The sequence below is a fragment of the Etheostoma cragini genome, chromosome 5 (assembly GCF_013103735.1).
Source record: "Etheostoma cragini isolate CJK2018 chromosome 5, CSU_Ecrag_1.0, whole genome shotgun sequence".
In the NCBI taxonomy this organism is placed as follows: domain Eukaryota; kingdom Metazoa; phylum Chordata; class Actinopteri; order Perciformes; family Percidae; genus Etheostoma; species Etheostoma cragini.
The window spans coordinates 3,137,233-3,154,034 of record NC_048411.1 but is presented as its reverse complement, the minus strand read 5'-3'; the positions used below and the strand labels follow the sequence as shown (position 1 = coordinate 3,154,034).

General features: G+C 40.9%; 1 protein-coding gene and 1 long non-coding RNA gene across 8 annotated transcripts in view; both read right to left on the bottom strand.

Moving 5' to 3' along the window:
* LOC117944221 (tight junction protein ZO-2-like) overlaps positions 1-16,802 on the bottom strand; it is a 66,102-nt gene that overhangs the window by 39,161 nt on the left and 10,139 nt on the right. The window contains exon 1 of one of the 7 annotated variants that reach the window (XM_034870830.1): positions 567-770. The exons of 3 other annotated variants lie outside the window; for them this stretch is intronic. In XM_034870830.1, coding sequence (XP_034726721.1) covers positions 567-659 — 93 coding nt within the window. In that variant the 5' untranslated portion in view covers positions 660-770. Of the gene's footprint in view, positions 1-65; positions 460-566; positions 771-16,802 lie in introns of those variants that run through there. 3 more of the 7 variants (XM_034870829.1, XM_034870831.1, XM_034870832.1) reach the window with 3 other exon arrangements.
* LOC117944224 overlaps positions 6,035-16,802 on the bottom strand; it is a 16,321-nt gene continuing 5,553 nt past the window's right edge. The window contains exons 2-3 of the long non-coding RNA XR_004656522.1: positions 15,382-15,387; positions 6,035-6,124 (exon numbers count right to left, since the gene is read on the bottom strand). This is a non-coding gene — a long non-coding RNA (uncharacterized LOC117944224). The remainder of the gene's footprint in view (positions 6,125-15,381; positions 15,388-16,802) is intronic.

The window sequence follows — 16,802 nt, the reverse complement described above, 5'->3', positions numbered from 1 at the left end:
TACTATCTATCTCTCCATCCATCCATCGATCTATCCACCCAACCATCCATCCATCCATGTCCCACCAATCTCAGCAGACAGGAGTTCCCGGCAGGTGCGTAGAGGACCACAAGGCTGCCTTTCAACTGTTCAGTGTGCAGCCCCCTCAGTTGGATCCTGGCCCCCCCACCGTTGCTGCTGCCTCCCCCTCGCCTGCAACCATCTGAGGCCGCGATCTTGCCCGTCCCGGCCAGCCGGCAGTGCTGCCAGCTGGGGTAGCCGGCGCAGCAGCCGCGCGGGAGGCACTCCAGACTCATGGCTAACGGTGGCGAGTCCTCTGCAGCTGTGGCCCCCCCACCCTGCCAAACCCACAGCTCTGACTAGCGGAATCCTGCTCCAGCATGGTCCAGCTCAGCTTGGTAGTTATCGGCATCACAACCAAAGTCAGCTTCCCACAGGAGAAGGCACTTATCCACCCTGCCCCGGTTCCCTACCTCCAATCAGGATAAGCCTTAGAAGCGGAGGATTAGCTACGCCCGGGGAGGGAGGGGACGGGGACGGGGGGGCTAAAAATAACTCAGACTCACAGCGCCGCCTCCACCTCCTGCTGCTCCCGTCCCGCGGAGAGTCCTGAGCGCTCGAACCACGCTCCTCCACTTCCTGCACAGGCCGGATGACATGGCCAGGTAGGAGCGGGATCCACAGGTTCAAAGGGAGAGAAAGGCCAGAGTGAGCCCTGTGCCTGTCCTCCCTCCTCCCTCTGTCTGTCGCTTTGCACACTAACCCTGGTGCTCTTCCTCTGCCTCTCTCTCTCACTCAAACACACTCACATGTTACACCACACTTGAACTGTTGCCTAACTGCATTCAATCCCTAAAGCAGTAATCTTCAGAGTGGGGTCCCGGAACAGTTTTCACATTTATTCATGATATAAATATGAATTATTTTTTCATGATTATAGATGATGTATTTATTCATAGCTCAACGGACAATGTTTTATTTATAGTTCACAGATTCTGATCTAAAACATTCATAACTTCCAATCTGCAAATACGTCTGAATACATTGTCTAATATCTTTGTAAAACATTTATCTTGTGTATTTTTTTCACATAACTCAGAGCATAAAATAAGCGGTGTCAAATGGTTCCGAGGGACATATATGAGGGGTCCCAGAGGGGTCCCAGAGGGGTCCCCAGTCTCTAAAGCGCTATGAGACTGCTGAACCAGAACAGATCAGCACTCTCTGGAGCTTCTTCACTACAGAAGACCAGTTCCAGTTTTCACATTGGCATATGTAACATTAACAAAATCTTTTCTAGCTGCTTTAAAGGATCGAGACGTGTGTTGCTCCTCATCTCTAGCCCCTCCCCCTCTCTTGTGCCATTGGCTGGTGAATGTGGGGGCCATCAGTCCATCTGTAAAGCTGCTCTTTAGTCATTTGGCCATTCGTGCTGAGGGTTATTTTCCAAGGATTTACAAAAAAAAGCCACAGTTTGCAAGCTCTGCTATGTGTGTGTGTACCATACTGTATTCTTCCTGTGTATATGTTCAACTGTTTGGAAATAGTTTGTTAAGTTTTGTTGTGAACTTGAATGTCATCTCCTGTGAAGAAGACTGCACTTACAAAAGAGAAAAATAGAAAATAAATTTTAAATGAATTAAAGCCTTCTCCTTACTTTCCTCATAGCTTGAAACACTCTGTTTCTACATAACAACACATATATCTTTGCATTTTCTATTATATAAGCCAATATTAATCTACATTGTTTAGCCTGATAACATGGCCTACACCAATCTATTAGTCACTCTAACAGGAAGACATGTGCACTCATGTAGCCAGGGGGACAGTTCAGGATGGGGACACATCCCAGTTTGGGTTGTCCAACAACATAACCAAGAGTTTCAGTTCCTAACCCTGACCATGGTTTAAATCTCTTTTCATTTAATACAGAAATGTTAAATACAAATGTTCAGTCTAGTGACAGGGTTGTTACAGTGACATGGAAACCGTGTGCTTTGCAAAATATGATACAGCTTGTACCCAATGAACTAAGACGCGCAAACGCTACGGTGTGGTTCTTTTAGAGCGGTTCATATAGCGTGATGGATTAGAGGTGGCGAGGCTTCTGGGAGCAGTAGTGCATTTAGGAAAATAACATAAAAAAGGTTGAAAAATGTGGAAGTTACTGAATATTCGGTGTGGCAGTTACATGATGTTTATCTGGTGTAAGATCATTAGCTTGCTAACACACAGATCAGCTGTGAACAACAGCAGAAGGAAGCAGCGCTGCTGGCTAGCACGCTAATCACTGGATGAATCACGATGGTGCATGAGCAACCAGCTCTGTACACTCATTCTGAGGCGCTAATGCTGAGACACACACACAGACACACAACTGCATTCATTTCCTGCACACTTACGCAACCCTCATACAACAACAGCCCTACATTTACTAACAATACAGACATCAATAAACGCTGAGATGATGTTTTTCCCGATTCAGAGGCGCCGATTGGATTTGCATTGTGATTTTAATTGATTGTGATTCTAGAAGTATTGGGATTAGATGGTATTGAATATTGCGATTTTCTTTTTTCTTCTTTAGCAAAAACAAAAGTTGAATGATATATTTCTAGAGACATTACAAAAACATAGTTTTCTAAAAAGAATGACATCACATGTCAGTCAGTCGGTCCGACATTTATTCTATTTGTAAAGAAGAACATAAAACTGATTTTCTGCTTTCAGTTTTGCTGGAAATGGATATGAGGTAGCCTGGTACTATACAAAAAAAAGTATGACAATCATTGGTAATATATTGTAATATATTATATGTATATATATATATATATATATATATATATATATATATATATATATATATATATATTTAAACTTTAGGGAAAAGAATCATCTTTAAAAATAGTCACACAAAAATTGTTTTTTTTCACCCTTTTGCTTAGATGCACTATTGTTTGGAATACTGTTAAAATGATCTTGACCATGTGTCACTGTCACTGGTGGAGCATCTCCTACAGTCCTAGTCTAGCAGGTATCCATACATAGTACACCTCATGACTTTATAGATAGATAGATAGATAGATAGATAGATAGATAGATAGATAGATAGATAGATAGATAGATAGATAGATAGATAGATAGATGGATAGATATTTATTGATCCCCAAAAATGGGAAATTACGGTGTTACAGCAGCACACGTACATCACTAAATTTCCATGCTGTTATGTAACCTGAACATTGTTGATCAGTGGGTTCCACAGTATCCAGGACCTCACTCTGTGCTCCAGCAGGTTTTGGATGTAAACACGGTCCGTGCAGCCAAATAAGAACATGTAAACCACGCGGTGGTTTGTGTTTTCAAAGCTAGACAAGACAACTGGGTGGCTCTCAGGCCAATGCTCATCCTTTAAAATGGATGATGCATCATGGCCTGCACTCAGGTAGGTCTCTCAATAATTCATGCATTAAAAGTGCACACAAAGACAGACAGTACAGTAATTTGGCATCTGAAACGTACCCTTCCCCTCTCCTCCACTGCAGACACACTCGTGTGCTTAATGTATGTATGTATGTATGTATGTATGTATGTATGTATGTATGTATGGCTAGGGCTGTTCAGGGCTAAATTTTAATGACAGGTACGATTTCAGCTCTTTAATCAAATAAAACAATTCTTTTTTGTGTGTTCTGAATAGAAAGAAAGTAAAAAATAGAGAAACACGTTAGGGGAAGTTTCACAGTTCAAGGTGTTTTTACTGTTTTCTAAGTCCAATAATTTCAGCATCTTTACAAAAGTCAATGAGTAATGGTGTCAAAAAGTCGAGAATTCAATATTGACCAAAATAATCGTGTTACGGATTTTTTTTTTCTCAGCAGCGAGCAATCATATTGTATGGCTTTTTAGAACATCCGAAGAGCACACACAGTAAAACCTGCCCAAACCAAACATCCACCCATCCATCCACCCATGACAGACAGGGCTGGGGGGAGCTGGAGCTGATCCCAGGGGAATCATTCACGCTCACATTCTCACTACAGGCATTTAAGCGTCAGCTATTTAGCCAACCAGCATGTCTCTGGACTGAGGGACAAAGATACCCACGCCATCAAAGAGAGAACACATAGGACCCGGCCGGCCAGGGGGTTTCACCCAGAACCCTCTCGCTGTGAGGCGGCCTGATGCTACACATGCTCTTGTTTAATGCTCATCGAACTGCATAAGATCATAAACACATGATTCATTTAATGGCATGAGTACATTCTGCATTAGATCTGCATTGTGAATCCAAGCTCAACTCCCATGCTGCAGCTTTTGCATCATTTACATCAATCTCAGATTTCATTGGTTTTAACTATAAACTACTAGTCATCTTGCATCACTATAGAGAGATGAGAAAGCATTTTTATTATTCAATAATATATGTGTGTGTGTCATCATAGGGCATAAGAGCAATAGGGTTACAGACACCTACAGAAGTCTGCTCATCACTTTAATTAAGCAGAGCATGAGGGCTTCAGGAAACAGCTGTCATGTAATTAGGTGCTAATAATGTGTCGGTGAGGACCTGCGGTGCTTTGTTGTAAGCTACGTTTTCCACCCAGTGACACATGATGTGTTAAAACAACAGTATAGTTATGGTGCTGGAAACAGAGATCTCAGCTTCCAACCCCAGCTACATTAAGGGATTCAGACTATGATCACCAGAAGTGGATTAATCACCAGTGATTCTTTGATGCAACCAAAGAAAACACATCCAACGACAGCGTGGGTTTCTACAGCCACACCCTCTTCAGTGATGTCCCAGCATGTTGAACAGAACCGGATTCAAGTCACAAGTCATTAGATACTACACCTGCTTCAACACCATTTATCCCTGTCCCACTCTCTGACTCCAAATACTGTCCAGTCTCAGATATAATATCAAATAGCTGACGTTCAAATAAGGCTGCTCGCTAATAAAGGCTAGGTGATTAGGGTTAGGGTCTTGAGACCCGGTTTAATTTAATAATAATTTCTCAAAACCCCCAAATCAATAAGGCCAGAGCTTATCGATACTGCTATTGAGACTATTGGATCATATAACCTTAAGTCTAAAATAGATCTGAAAAACTATTTACGAGCTCAGTGTGTGCGTATAGACCATAGGTAGACACTAGCCCCCCCCCCCTCGTTAAACAGAGACAGAAGATGTCAAACAGTCACAGACTCACAGTTTTTGCAATAAAAGCAACAATAGTTCTGTTAAGATAACTAAATTGTCGTCTCGTCTTGCTCCAATTAATAGAACTCCTTAGGATCCTTAAGCAGTCTCGTAAATGGTATCAATATCAGTAAAAAGGAATAATCCCCATCCCTATAGGTGATGGAGTCAGACTCACTGTTCTGCTCTTTAGAACAGCTCTTATTCAGTAAATGAAAACTTGTTTCCCATTAAATCCTGCTAGACGAGGAGTGGTTAGGCCCACTGAGGCTTTCATTGGGAAAAACCTTTATATGAAGTTTCATTAACAGTCGTCTATGACGACGTTCCACTTCCAGGAGCCACGGAAGGTTTCCTTCTTTTAGGCCGGATGTCCGACCCTGTCTTCGGTGTCTGTGTTGGCGTTGTGACCTCTGGTGGATTTCTGAGGACTATGGTTCCCTGGTCTTCAGATCTCTGCAGGGTGAATCCAGACAGCTAGCTAGACTATCTGTCTAATCCGAGTTTTCTGTTGCACGACAAAAACTACTTCTGAACGTACACATGTTCCACCAAAACCACTTCATTCTGAGACTATTTGGCGCTTAGCCCCACCCATGATAAATGTGATTAGTTTAAAGAAAAGCCAATAAACCAGAGTACGTTTCTCTCCCGTCCCGGACTGCTGTGTGGACTCGACAGACCTTCTTCTGCAGCGCTGTGACATTTATAGAATAAAGAATTTAGTGACCTGTTTAATGAAACAAAAGGTTTTGTTCTATTCTTCTGTTACTCCTGACCACTTAGTCCTCCACCTGGGACTCTGGATTGCTCTATTTCTCCCTCTCCCTATTTCTGCAGATCCTCTTCAATCGTAGCCTTAAAAGCTCAGAGCAACTTCTGAAATTGTTCTACCTCATTTCTTATTGAAACGCTTTCCTCTGCTTGTTGTTGTAAATATTTCAGGCATTATCTTGTTCCATGATGAATAAAGAGCACGGCTCCTCAGAGAGGCGCGGAGAGGAGGCTAATGGGATGAGAACAACTACGCTCTGTCGAACAAGAGAGGCCGGCATCAAAAGCTTGTCCACAAACAGCGATAGGCATGTAGTGCATGCTGGGAGAGAAGAGAGGACTGCTCAGGGAGTTCTTCAGTTCTGTCTACAGCGTAAATTAGAGAAGATGGCTGTCAGCAGAGTTGGAGTCAGCTGAGCTTTGTTCAGACACCTGTAAGCTTCCTTAACCCTTGTGTTGTCTTCCCGTCATAATGAAAAATTAACACTTTTGCTGATGCTTTTTAATGTTGTTTTTTTAACTTCTTCTTACATTTTTGTCCCTTTTTCCAACACTTTTGATGCTTTTTTTTACACTACAGTTACTTAACACTAGCTTATTAACTTTAGTTTTACAGTTATTGTTGAAATTTATGGTCAATAAACCTCATTTAAAGGAAATTATACCTATAGTTAGAAAAGCAGAAATTACGAATTATTTAGACTAAAATTAAAGGAATGTATGTTGTCGGATAATCACAGACTGGAATATGAAAAACCTTTAATCAATACTATTTCAAAATCACTTCAATTGTTTTTTTTCAATTACTATAAAATTGAATAAGACGCCCCAATAATTATCGAAAGTAGAGATTTGTACTTGCCAAAGAGCGTTGTGTGGAATCAATCATGTTGTTTTGGGTAATTACAATTGGGTAGTTAAAAAGAACATTGATATAGGAAAAGGTGTCAATCAACCCGAAGACAACATGAGGGTTAACATGCCAAAGACGTCCGGCTGAATTAGTGAAAGGAAGCAGGAAATGGAACAGGCCGGTGCACAACGTGGACTGGACTGGTGTCACAATCTTGTCGTTCGCCATCCGTCCACCAGAGGCCCTCAGACTATCTCTCCGGTCTCCCTCCCCACTCCCAGCTCCACCCACAGCCCAGCTCCACCTTGCTGTCTGACACATCCTCAATGTTGCTTCAAGTTTCTATTTCCAGCCTCTGAAACCCTGAACCTGAACCTGAACCTGAATCCTGAACCCTGACCTGTTCCTGCCAGGCCTACCTGCCCCAATCCTGCTCCCCTGTGGATTGTCAGTTCCTTCTGTTTGGATTGCCTAATGATCTTCACTTAAAAGAAAAAATGTCTTTATTGTTTAAACTGATGGACCCTTAAAATAAAACTGTGCATTTGATAAAATCTAAAATTTGCACACATAATGTCCAGCATTGATTTATGTGTATATAAGTGTATATAAATAGATATTTATATTTTTCAGATTTTCTTTTTGACCCAACATGCTCTGCACACCCATATAAGTATTTAGTTAGTTCAGGCATATAACTAATATCTCAATTTTTTACAATGTTTTACATTTTTTCTGTGCTATATTTTATAAGATGTGAACTTTGCATGTCATTTTGTACTACAGTGTACCGTGGTATGACAATAAAGCAATCTTAAATCTCTTGAATCTTACATCTTGAATGTTCCTTAATACAAGTTGAATGTCTAAATCAAAATGAATCAAAGTAATGATGGAAAAATCCCTGACGGATTCAACATTTTTCTTCCAAATAAGACTCAGGAGCGGTTGGAAACGGTCCCAGAGGAGGGCGGAGGGGAGAGGGGAGAGAAGGCTTTCATTAAAATGGAACTTTAATCTTCAAAGTGTGGCGGAGCGGCTGAGGCACTGGGGATTCCCTATCACAGCCGCCGACCTTCCCAGCCCGCATGAGTGGAGAGAAGGACGAGTCAGCGGCAGCAGAGACGAATCAGATAGAAGACAGGACTCTCTGGACCCGAGTGGGAAGGTTCCCGTGACCAGCAAGTTGGCTCTCTGTAAGACGACTCCTGAGCGTGTACCTGAAGCCTTTTGCACACACTCCAACTAAACCAACTGCTTTTGGTGATTTTAGCTGGGGAAACTAACATCCCAGCGTCACTCATGTTTCCAGCTGCTGTGCTCTTCATAAGACCACAGACATATGTCTTATAGCCCAAAGATCAATAGCATTCATCATCAGGCCTGTAACAATTATTACATCATTGTAATAATGGTCAATTGTTACATAATCAGTTTCTTTTTTTTCCCGCAATTAATTGACATTAGTTAAGGTCTTAAGGCGTTTGACTTTGATTTTGTTTGGATACGAAAATTGTAATTATCTAACAGGATTATTGGTTGATTATATTTCTGTTATTATTTAATTTGTTAGTTGTTGGCAGGTGACTGTATACATAGTCATAGCAACAAAAATGACAAGGGGGGGGGTAAAAGTTGGAAAAACTGAGTTATGATATTAAAGAGCTGTTTATTTCATAGGCCGTACCTGTGTTATTGCATTGTCTGGGTCACATGACCCAAAAGTATAACCAAAACTTAATTAATAAATATTTTTGAATTTGACTGAAAAACAATGACGTTGTTAATCGCAATTATTTCTGAGACGAGTATTGTAAAGGGACATTTGTAATTGTTCCAGGTCTATTCATTCATCTGCTCCTCTTAAAGAAACCTTCCATGCTTTAACAATGTCGAGTTCGGCCTGAAAACAGGACAAGAACGTAGGAATGGAAGGAATGGAATGGAAGGGGTAAATAATTCCATGTCAACAACATATTAAAGTTATTTTATGAATGAAATCGACATATTACACACCTGTCTAAGAAGGCCAAATCAAGGTGGGTTTGGAATGATTTCCAATCCAGTAATTGTCTCCATCTGTTAAAAGCCTGATCCTGGTTGACAGGTTTTTGCCCGTTGTCTTTCCTTTTCCCTTTTAGTTGTTCTTCGTTTCATTTCATTTAATTATGTGATGTCCTAGTATCAGCCATAACTACAGCGGATCATTTATCAAAGAATAATTGAATAAAATCAGGCCTATATAAGGAAACCTCCTGCTGTAGAGACGTTATACCGGCCCTAAATCCTTCTGTGACTCCGTGGGAAAAAAGGACCCGGGCAAAGGTTTAATAAAAACTATATAAAAAGCATCAGAAGGAACATGACAGTTTGAGAAACATTGAATGGCAGTTTGTCTACTTCCTCCTACAACTCAGAGTCTACAGCGCACAGTGCACGTGTACCTGGATGAGCATCAGTGCTAAAATATTCCCTAAATGCAGTTTAATGTCCACACGTGAGAACTGCATTCAAGACATTTCGCAGACAGAAGCACCCAAACTGCATATTATTATGTCTGTTCTGCAAGGCTGACCCTTCACATTTAAAGCAGTGGTGCATTCAAGTATCAGGTAACTTCAGGACGGATCGCTCTCAAAAATACAGTCAGGCTTTAATTAGGAAGACGCACTTCAACAGCCAGCATGTTATGATCCAAATACACCCACACAGACCCCCACAGGTCCACAAAGACCCCCACAGACCTAGACAAACCATCACAGACCTGTGCATGTGTGCGCGTGTGCATATCTGTGTGTATTAAGAGCTTTGAAGTGGAAAGCAGCTGCAGGCACAGAGCAGCTCTGAACAATAAAACCTCTCTGACATTAAAGCTCTGGCAGTGTGCTGAATGAAAAACGGCTAACTTCAAAAAGCAGAATATGCCCTGGCCGATGTGCACGTTGGGTCTGAACGTGCACAGCCTGAGCTGGCTGTGAAGCTGTCTGACAGGGTCAGGGTCCTCCTGCAGGGCGCTAACTCTGGAATAATAAAGCCTCAACGCACATAGCTCCACTATTATGCAACGCTGTTCAAATAGCTATCTGACACTTTGAGAAACACTGTGCTTTGCTGTCAAACTTAAAGTCCCGGGAGAATATTAATATCAATTCCATCTCGGTGGTTCTAGTATCTGATGTTCTTCAAATGAGATTCCCTCAAAATATTTTACAACAGACATTCTCAGAAAATGCTGTTAGTATGTGCTTGTTATTATCAATTTAGACAACATCATTGTAAATTATCCTGATATATGATTTAATCACGATATGATTCCAGTGAAAGACGATAAATTATCATATTGAAATATTGCTCGGCCCTACTTTACTGTATCACTGCCTTTAAAACCAGGAAAAACTACACCTATGTCATGTTAAGATATTACAATATCCAAAATTGAAGACGATATCTAGCCTCATATATCAAAATACTATGGGTGTGTTGCCCAGCCCTACTTCATGTATGTTATGTTGTAAATTAGGAGCCTGATCATTATAAGAGCATGGCCAATAGTTTTAGCTGAAAATATTCTATAAGCAGATATACTAATACCAAATGCTTCAATCTCTCAAAATTGTGGCTGGCTGAGCTCCGTGTTATCAAGATCAGTGTGAGGCAGCAGCCGAGGCTCAGACACTCCGTGTCCCAGCAGCCCCAAGTGCTCCCAGTCTAACTACAGTGGCTTGAGAAAGCTTACACACCCGGGCTAAAGGTGATTAAAAAGAGGAATAAAAAAAACATCTTTTGGAAGAACTGAACAGAAATTGGATTTATTTATTTACAATACATTATTCATTCACAAAGAAAATTAGTGTCCTTAAAAGGTTGGATTTTCCTACATTTTTTTAATTAAGGCATTAAGATTCATTTCCAAAATATGTTTTTTATTCCACTTTTAATCAACTTTAGCATAGGTGTGTAAACTTTTTTCACCGTACATACAATGGACATATTGTGGGCAACTCTGACCTCAAACCACACGTGCACACTCCAACCCACACAAACTCAGTCCCGTGCACGAGGCCATGGGAACCAGTTTCCTCCAGCCAGCAGTGAGCTGTAGCTGTGTTAGCATAGCACACAAAACACACAATGCAAGTTCTGGCTCCGCTCCAACACTTTTGTTGTCAAACTACCCAGAATCCCCCATCAGAGCCCATGTATCAGGTATCCTTCTGCACTCTTCTTCACAGCTCTGTCTTATGACCTTACTAAGAGGCATGGACATGTAGAACATGCGAATATAGAGAGCTTTTAACCCTTCATCAGCAGGTTCAAAATGGCAAATAGGAGCCAAAGTCTGACACCAGCAGTGGTCGGGCATGCTTTAAAGCCACTCACATATCCTTTACATCAGGGATCTTCCACTTTTTGACGGCCAACGCCCCCTCTGAAAGAGAGACCGAGACCCCCTACTACTGTAAATACTGTGTATTGGATGAAATTAAGTTGCATCTTAAACTGGACCTGAGGATGGAAATTAATAGATATATTACTTATATTGTGTTTTAATGTTAAACATACATGCTGAAGGCACAGTCAATCCTTAAGCTTGACTGTATGGCTACCAAGCTTATCTTCAATGCATACATTAAATGTTTTTTCCCACAATAGGACAATTTATCTTAGCTACCAATAGGTAGCGTTCATATTATTGTATATTTTCAGACATATTTGAAAATAAACTATAAAAAGTATCCACAACATAATTTGGCAGCCCCCTTGGATTAACTCTGACGTACCCCTAGGGGTCATGGACCCCCCCATTGAATATCTAATTAAATTCAATTTTATTTATAGTATCAATTCATAACAAGAGTTATCTCAAGACACAGATAGAGCAGGTCTAGACCACACAAGACCACATAATTTACAAGGACCCAACCGTTCTAGTGGCACCACAGTGACTCAAAAAAACTAAAGCATGAGGTCGCTAATTTTGCAACGTACTATAATTAATGGAAAACAATGTCTGCTTGAAAGGAATGAAGACATATGAATGAATGAATGAAGAAGTACCAAATCAATACTGCCCAGCTCAGTGTGCTGCAGCTGTATCTGCTGTCCACACCTTTTCTCAACGACCGAACCAGAAGGTTAGAGAACATGCTGCTTTTAGCAAGAATCTTAGAATTGTTATTTTTTTATTTATTCATTTTTACCAATGATTGACCTACATACAGTATGTTCTGTTACTACGGTACTGCCCACGGCGACTACGTCATATCTGTTTCCATCAAAACAGTGCGGAAACAGAAAAAGCAGAACATCCATGTTATGTTGTTCTTCACAAAGTAGATAAATGTCAGACTGACATGTGATGTCATTCTTCTTAGAAAACAGTTTTTAGAAATGTCTCATGATATAGTGTCTCTAGAAGTGTATTATTCAACTTTAGTTTTTAATAAAAGAAGGAAAAGAAAATACTTCTAGAATCACAACAAATGACAATCGCAACGCAAATCCAAACAGCATCTACATATTGGGAAAGAATAGAAACGCAACAAATGTATATCGTCTCGGTCCTAGTGAGAGTTTCCATTTGTTCAGTTCTTCATTGCATTAGCTCAGAGCAGTCCAGCAATAAGGAGTGAGTGTTGTCCCTTCACAGCACTGTCCTTGTGTTCAGACAATAAAGCCCTACTGTCTTCTGTACACAGCTCTTTATTTACATCACCATTCTGCACTTTGTTTAGTCTTCTCATTCATTTTGCCTTCATTATGCTGCCATCTGACCTGCTTCATATTCAGGAATCCATTCATCATTATTATCATAATGCACATGGTAACTATCCCAGACTGATCAGTGTGTGTGTGTGTGTGTGTGTGTGTGTTTTGGGGGGCGGACAGACTATGTGATGACAGGGTCTGAACAAAGGACAGATTGTCTGGTCAAAACATTAGCAAAAACACTCTGCCCATGTGGAAACTAAAGATATTGAGTCCCTTTGGAGACTATTGGACTTCAGATGGGTGAGCACGGACACCGGTGACCCAACCGTGCAGTGTGTGCACTCACATATTTATTCCTTCATGTACGTCCTGTTAACCAGTCTCAGATAAGCAGACGTCAGCGTACCTGACAGGTTTGGAGAGATGTAATGTTGAACATACTGAAGGTCACCAGAAAACTACAGTTATGGCCTCTGGGATTCTCCACTTTCAGTGTTTGGTTGGTGTCCAGATACCTGGGACACCTGGGGCACCTGGGTGGTGTCTAAATCAGTGTGTCAGTATTTAACTACCATAGTTCCCTTAAATAAAGACTGGTAGTCAATTAAAAGCCGGGCCTTTGATAGTGGCCGGGGGCGTGGTCAACACAGACAAATAAAGGCCGGCCTCAAATTAAGGCCAGGGAATCTCCTAAGTGCCTTTCATATAATGTTCATTCAAGTTCATCATAATGTACATTTCTACCATCTTAATTAGACAGATTCAACAATATATTCATGCATTTTTTTCTGGGTTATGGTATTCATGTAAAGTATTATTTTATGTTAGTCAGTGCGGCTGTATGTGTTACTCAGCCAAGCGGGCCCCCAGGTGCCAACAGACGGCAACAGTTATTATTCATTCTCAAAGCAAATTGGTGTCCTTAAAGGGTTGGATTTTCCTATTTCTTTTAATTAAGGCTTTAAGATCAATTTCCAAAAGATTTTTTTATTTTATTTCTCTTTTTAAATCAACTTTAGCATGGGTGTGCAAGCTTATTCAAGCCACTGTATTTCCTGTCCCGGGAGAGGGGTCCTCTCCGGTTGGTTTCTTCCATTTTTCCCAGTAAATATTTTTTGGGGGTAGTTTGTCCTGATCCGAATCAAGTCTAAGGACAGGGGTCGTTGTATGCTTTGCACAGTTAAACTGTAAAGACCCTGGAGTACAACGTGTGGTGGTGCTATTGGGCTATATGAATAAAATTGACTTAACTATGTGATTATTTCTTCCCTCTCTGGTTTCTCAAAGCAGAAGTGATTGTGTCCATTGTTCTGTGTCTGACTGCAGAGCAGCTTCCTCGGTCTCCCCTCACACACTGGCCTGACCTCTGTCTGCTTCCTAAATTATGTCATCATTGGATTCATTAAAAAGAAAAGTATTTAGGGATTTCCACCTTTAAAGTCCACTATAAAGTCAGTATTCGGCACACATACCCACAACAGTAATTGATCAACTGAAACACACACACACACACACACACACACACACACACACACAAACTCTGTTACCGTCCTTCCTGTTATTTCTAAGTAATTACAGTGTTTCATTCCTCACATTAACATCCCGTCTCAACAGGACGAATCTTTGATTTCTTCGTAAATTGAAGAGCTGTAGCTGACCTGTAAACATGGCTATTTACAGAGCCCAGTGTACCATTGCAAGGCATTTCAAAGCCTTGTACTGTCCCTGAACACATCTCCAGAATCACTTCAACTATTATTGAACCATTATTTGGTGCAGAGATAACTCCATAAAATGTACAAAAGACACTACAACTGCTGTGTTTGTGCCAATGTTTCTGTTTGAATGGAGGCTGCCGTTCCCTTCAACTACAGTCTGTTTACTGTGTCACGGTGCCGAGTGCATTGCTGACTTCTAAACTGGATAAGCTGGAAAACAACATTAGTCAGCTGTCCCGTATTGACATCACGCGCGTAATGCATACAGGTGTGGTGACGCCTATTAAAAGGAGGCTTGTCCATGTCCATGCATCACAAAGGGGACGCAGCCACAGAACTGCTGTGACTACACAATTCCCCAGGACAAACAGCTCTTGGAGAGTTTGAGCAGCTAATATACTGTATACTTTGAAAATCCAAAATAGGCAATGAATAATAGTTTACGAAACTTAATTGTGCCCGGAACAAATCGTTTCTTTTTCATGGCACATGACGACAACCTTCTGTAATGCCGAGTGTTTCCCATCGGAGCAGGAAATGTTTTGGAGACGGATAGCGCTGACAGCCTGAGTGGCGATAACACACTGCTGATAATGATGACAGGCTCTATCCCAGAGATCATATCTAATGCTAAGAACGTTTGATAAATGTGGGCCTGAGGCAGCAGAGGGGAGTACTGTGGTCTGGTCTGGGCCTCGGGACTCAGGGCGTGGTGGCCTTGGAAACACAGGGGAAGCGGCATGTAAACCATCACTCCCTCTTCCTGTAATTCCACAGATAACGTCTTCTTAGTCATGTTCGCTGACAGGAAACAACAATCTGTGATGCAGACGCACACACAATCCTGATTTGTACCCTGACTCACAAGCAAATGCACATTCAAATATCTCCACTACACCATTTGGAGCAGACATACTTTCTGTATCTAGTTCAAATAGTTTTAGCAAAAGGTGATCATAATACGCTGGAGCTTTTATTTGGGAGGGATTTAGTGTAGATCAGTTTTCCAAAACACCGTTTCTAAGAGCTCTTCTCCTTAAACCACACTTCAGTTAGAAAAGATACAAGTCAACCTCAGAAACCTCCCTAAACAACTGAACACACACAGATCAAGGTACACTTGACTAAAAGTGTACCACCATGCTGTACACACCAGTCGTTTGAGCTCAATGCTAACATTATCATAACAATGCTGGCTCATTGATGTTTAGCATTTATACGGTCTTCCATGTTCACCATATTAATATACTGTGTCTGAATGCTTATACTTGCATTATACACAAAGTACAGCTGAGGCTGCTGGGAATGTTTTTGCAGGTATTTAGCAAAAAACCATAAAGTATGTATAGATACACACATACACACACACACACACACACACACACACACACACACACACACACACACACACACACACACACACACACACATATATATACAGTATATATAAAATGATTGCTTATTCAGATAAATACTTTTGCTTCATAGTAAATAGATACAAAATAGAAGTCTCCTTTTTGGAAAAAGCTACTTTTATTTGCTTAAAGCTATAGTACGTAGTTTCTGTCTCTCCCATGAGGAATCCTAAGTAATGACAACAACACTGTTGACAACATGACACAAACCTTCCATAATTGCCCCCCCTTTTTACCGTTGCTAGATTAAAAAACATGATTCTTCAGAAGGAGGTCATTATCTTCTCTGGAGTTTCTGCGCAGGAAAGTCGCCGGACGCCACAATCTTCTGAACACAGTCATGCTGAGTAATCCAGAGAGAGTTGGAACTGATAGTCTTAATTAGCTTTGTAGCAACTCATTTGGGAATGGCTGGAATGTAACAAAAATAGTAACGCGCTATAGCTTTAAATTGCATCCAGTTGCAAACAGGGCCAGATGGTCATATTTTTAAGCACTGGCCGCTCAGACACTAAGCCCCAAGATATGGTGGCCTAATGTAAATCTTCTTTTTGTTTTTAGAAATAATACAGACTTCATTTTCTATTTTAATTGTTAAAGCTACAAAAAGTGACATTCTCATGGGAGTGCGTTGTTGGTCCTACCTCCTGCCTTTCACTGAGTCAGCGTTCTACTCTTGATTTCAGACGGACAGCATTACAAAACAAAAAAACGTCGGTCAGGCTTCACTGCTGCTTTCTGTTACTGTGACTCAGCAGCTACAAGCAGCTCACTACTGACCGTTCCCATTCAACATGGTGACAGCCATGTTATTTATGTTATTTAAAATCAATACCTGTTGTAACTTTGTGTGTAATCTGTAAAGTATTTCTCTGTTAAGGACAGTCCAGTCTAACTGGTTCTGTGATGTGATGTTCAAAATGACAAATTACTCACAAGCACCCATGAGTGTGAATTACTGCCTATAATAATAATATTTATAATAACAATAATGACCTTATTCAGGATACAAATGGAAGGTCCATAGTACATAAAAAAAGTAAAAAAATTTACAAAAGCCAAAACCAAAAGCCATAACCACCTTGAACTCACACATGCACTGACTTCACTCCACAGGCTACCCC